Raw genomic sequence first — 2,478 nt, forward strand, 5'->3', positions numbered from 1 at the left:
GTGTCCACAGGAAAACTTCCAGACTCAGCAACTGCTACTCTGTCAGGTTGCAGGAGGGAGCCACGTGGGAGGCAGGGGAGGAGACAGAGGTCCGGGGGGCATGCAGCAGCAACAACACAAGCGATAGGGGGTGGCAGGTGGGGGCTGCAGCTCCAAGGGGAACCACTACCCACAGCAAAGCCGCCCCAGTCCCTGGCTCAGTCCTGGCATGTGGAATGTGTGAGTTGGCTAGCCAATGGGGGCAAGAAAGGGGCATCCCTGGGAAGGACTAGATGGAGCAAAGCATCCTAATAGAAACTCCCACACTGGGGCATACAGCTGATCTCGCTGGTCTCCCGGTTATCGGGCCATGCCTCGAGATGAATGTGCTGCACGTCTGCCCTTTCCAAGCCACAATTTCACATATGGCATGGGAATCCACTGAGTATAAGGAGGTCCCACACATGAAATGAATAGCAAGTCCGCCACATGACGAGTGGTAAGTACAATCCGTTTCACTGTAATGATGTTGTTCATTGCACTGAATCCTCTTTCGCAGTCAGTGTTGCTTGCAGCAAGGGTGTCCACTGCAAGAACGAGTTTTTTAAGTTTACCAGGAATGTTTTTTCCTCCAGAAGCCTTGAATTCAACAAATCCCAAGTGTGTTTCTTGTTGATTGATTCTCAGTTGATCAGCCAATGCTCTTATTTCCTTTTCTCCAAAGTGGGGATTCTCTGGATTCTCTTGCCATTTTTCAGGATTCAAAACTGACAAATTGTTAATTAAGTCCTTATAATTGGAAGCCCTTTCTTCACGTGTGCTTTGATCGGCTTTGTTTGAGGCAGTTGTGAAGAGTTTTGTCCTCATGTTGTCAATGACTGCTTGAATGAATTGAGACGAGTTGATTCTGGGGCTTTTTCCAGCACCGTTTAATTTGCTGTTTTTGAACATCATGGATTGTTCAGCCTTCTGAGCTTCTTCAGAGTGAATTCCTGGGTCTGTTTTTAGGCTTTCGATTCTCTTGATGTATATTTGCATCAGGTTGTCTGCTTTTGGAATGGTCATGTCTCGTTCTTGTAACATCTCGGACAAGTTCTTCAGTTGTGTCAGCACATCCAGCATTAATGAAAGGTTTCTGATGAAATTTACAGAACACAGCTTTGAGTGTAGTCCTTGAAATTTAATACATTCACTTCCAACTCTTGACAGGTCTTGTGAGGCCGTCTCGAAGTGTTTTGCCAAAGCAGGGTATGTTTGCCACACTGCATTGACTGCTGTCCATGTTGACGCCACCCACCTTAAATTGAATATTTTGCCGATTTTTTTAAGTACAATGTGTAATTCATTAGCATGAGCGCTCAGTTCATGAGAGTTTTTTGGTGATTGACTGTACAAGGAATATAATGCATCCAAAAAGGCCTTATAGTCATTTGTACCTCCGGTGACTTCTAAAGCTTCATCAACAGCAAGTTCCAGTCTATGGTTGAGGCAATGCCATAATATCACATTAGGAAAGTCCATTTGTAGTAGTTTTCCAACACCAGCTTTGACTCCTAACATCACATTTGCGCTGTCACTACAAAAGCTGATCATCACTTCCAATAATAGCTCTTTAGTGAAGCCACAACACAGCAAGCATTTCAAAATTTCCCCTTTAATGGCTGCTGCTGTTGTGCTTTGCAGCTCTATCAAGTCCAGAGGAAACGTGAGTGGCCTCATAATTCCATCTATACCGGCTTTCAAAAAAATGATGAGAGTCGAGTTTCCAGTGAGAGTAGTCGATTCATCGACAAGTACTGTAATTTTTGCCTTATTGTCGATGATTTTATTGACAATTCTCTTTTTCATTTCAGTGGCTATATGATTGATTATGTCTACACAAACTGTTCTACTATGCAACAAACGCCCCATTTCAATTCCGTTGATTTGCTGTAGGTCAATGAGGCTCTCATGGTCACTGAGGGGTCGATTTGTTTTGGCAATGTAGTCGGCTGTTTGGAATACACGAGCAGTAGTTTCAAATGCTGCTTCTTCACTTTTAGCATTCAGATTAAGAAGAGTTTCTTTTTTAGCCATGGCTTGATTTTTTTCAGCCTCCATGTGAGCTGCAGATTTCTTATATTCATTTATTTTTTTGCGAAGGGAGGACAGCTCTGTCTCTTTGAGGAGTATGAGGATATTTCACAAGAGGCCCACTTTGGAGAGGTGTTAACCCCTCTTGCAGAATGGAGCTTCAAATCTGAAACATCATGACATGGTGGGCACCCAACTTTACCGCCCAAAGCAAAAAACCAGTCATTTTTCTTTTTGAACTCCTCAAATTGCATTTTTGACCACACAGCAGGGTATGGTGGTGGAGTATCCACTTTTTTACAGGCAATTCAGCAATTTCATTTGTCTCCTCTCTTTGTGATGGCTGCAGTGTCAGCATTTTTTCCCTGTGGCTGACTAGTTACAGCTTCTTAATTTGTTGCTGTTCTTTTTGACTGACAATCCCCC

At 43.5% G+C, this 2,478-nt stretch overlaps 1 protein-coding gene across 1 annotated transcript; it reads right to left on the reverse strand.

Annotated features, from left to right (window-relative positions):
- Positions 1-339: 339 nt before the first annotated feature.
- Positions 340-2,055, reverse strand: LOC119565078 (E3 SUMO-protein ligase KIAA1586-like). Its single transcript, XM_037889283.1, has one exon. It carries the CDS (start codon positions 2,053-2,055, stop codon positions 340-342), a length of 1,716 nt encoding a protein of 571 aa, XP_037745211.1.
- Between the last annotated feature and the right edge of the window lie 423 nt (positions 2,056-2,478).

The sequence above is a fragment of the Chelonia mydas genome, chromosome 1 (genome assembly GCF_015237465.2).
Source record: "Chelonia mydas isolate rCheMyd1 chromosome 1, rCheMyd1.pri.v2, whole genome shotgun sequence".
NCBI lineage: Eukaryota > Metazoa > Chordata > Testudines > Cheloniidae > Chelonia > Chelonia mydas.

What these genes read in the sequence shown, in the direction of transcription:
- LOC119565078 (XM_037889283.1), bottom strand. Translation starts at nt 2,055, where the DNA reads ATGGCTAAAAAAGAAACTCTTCTTAATCTGAATGCTAAAAGTGAAGAA.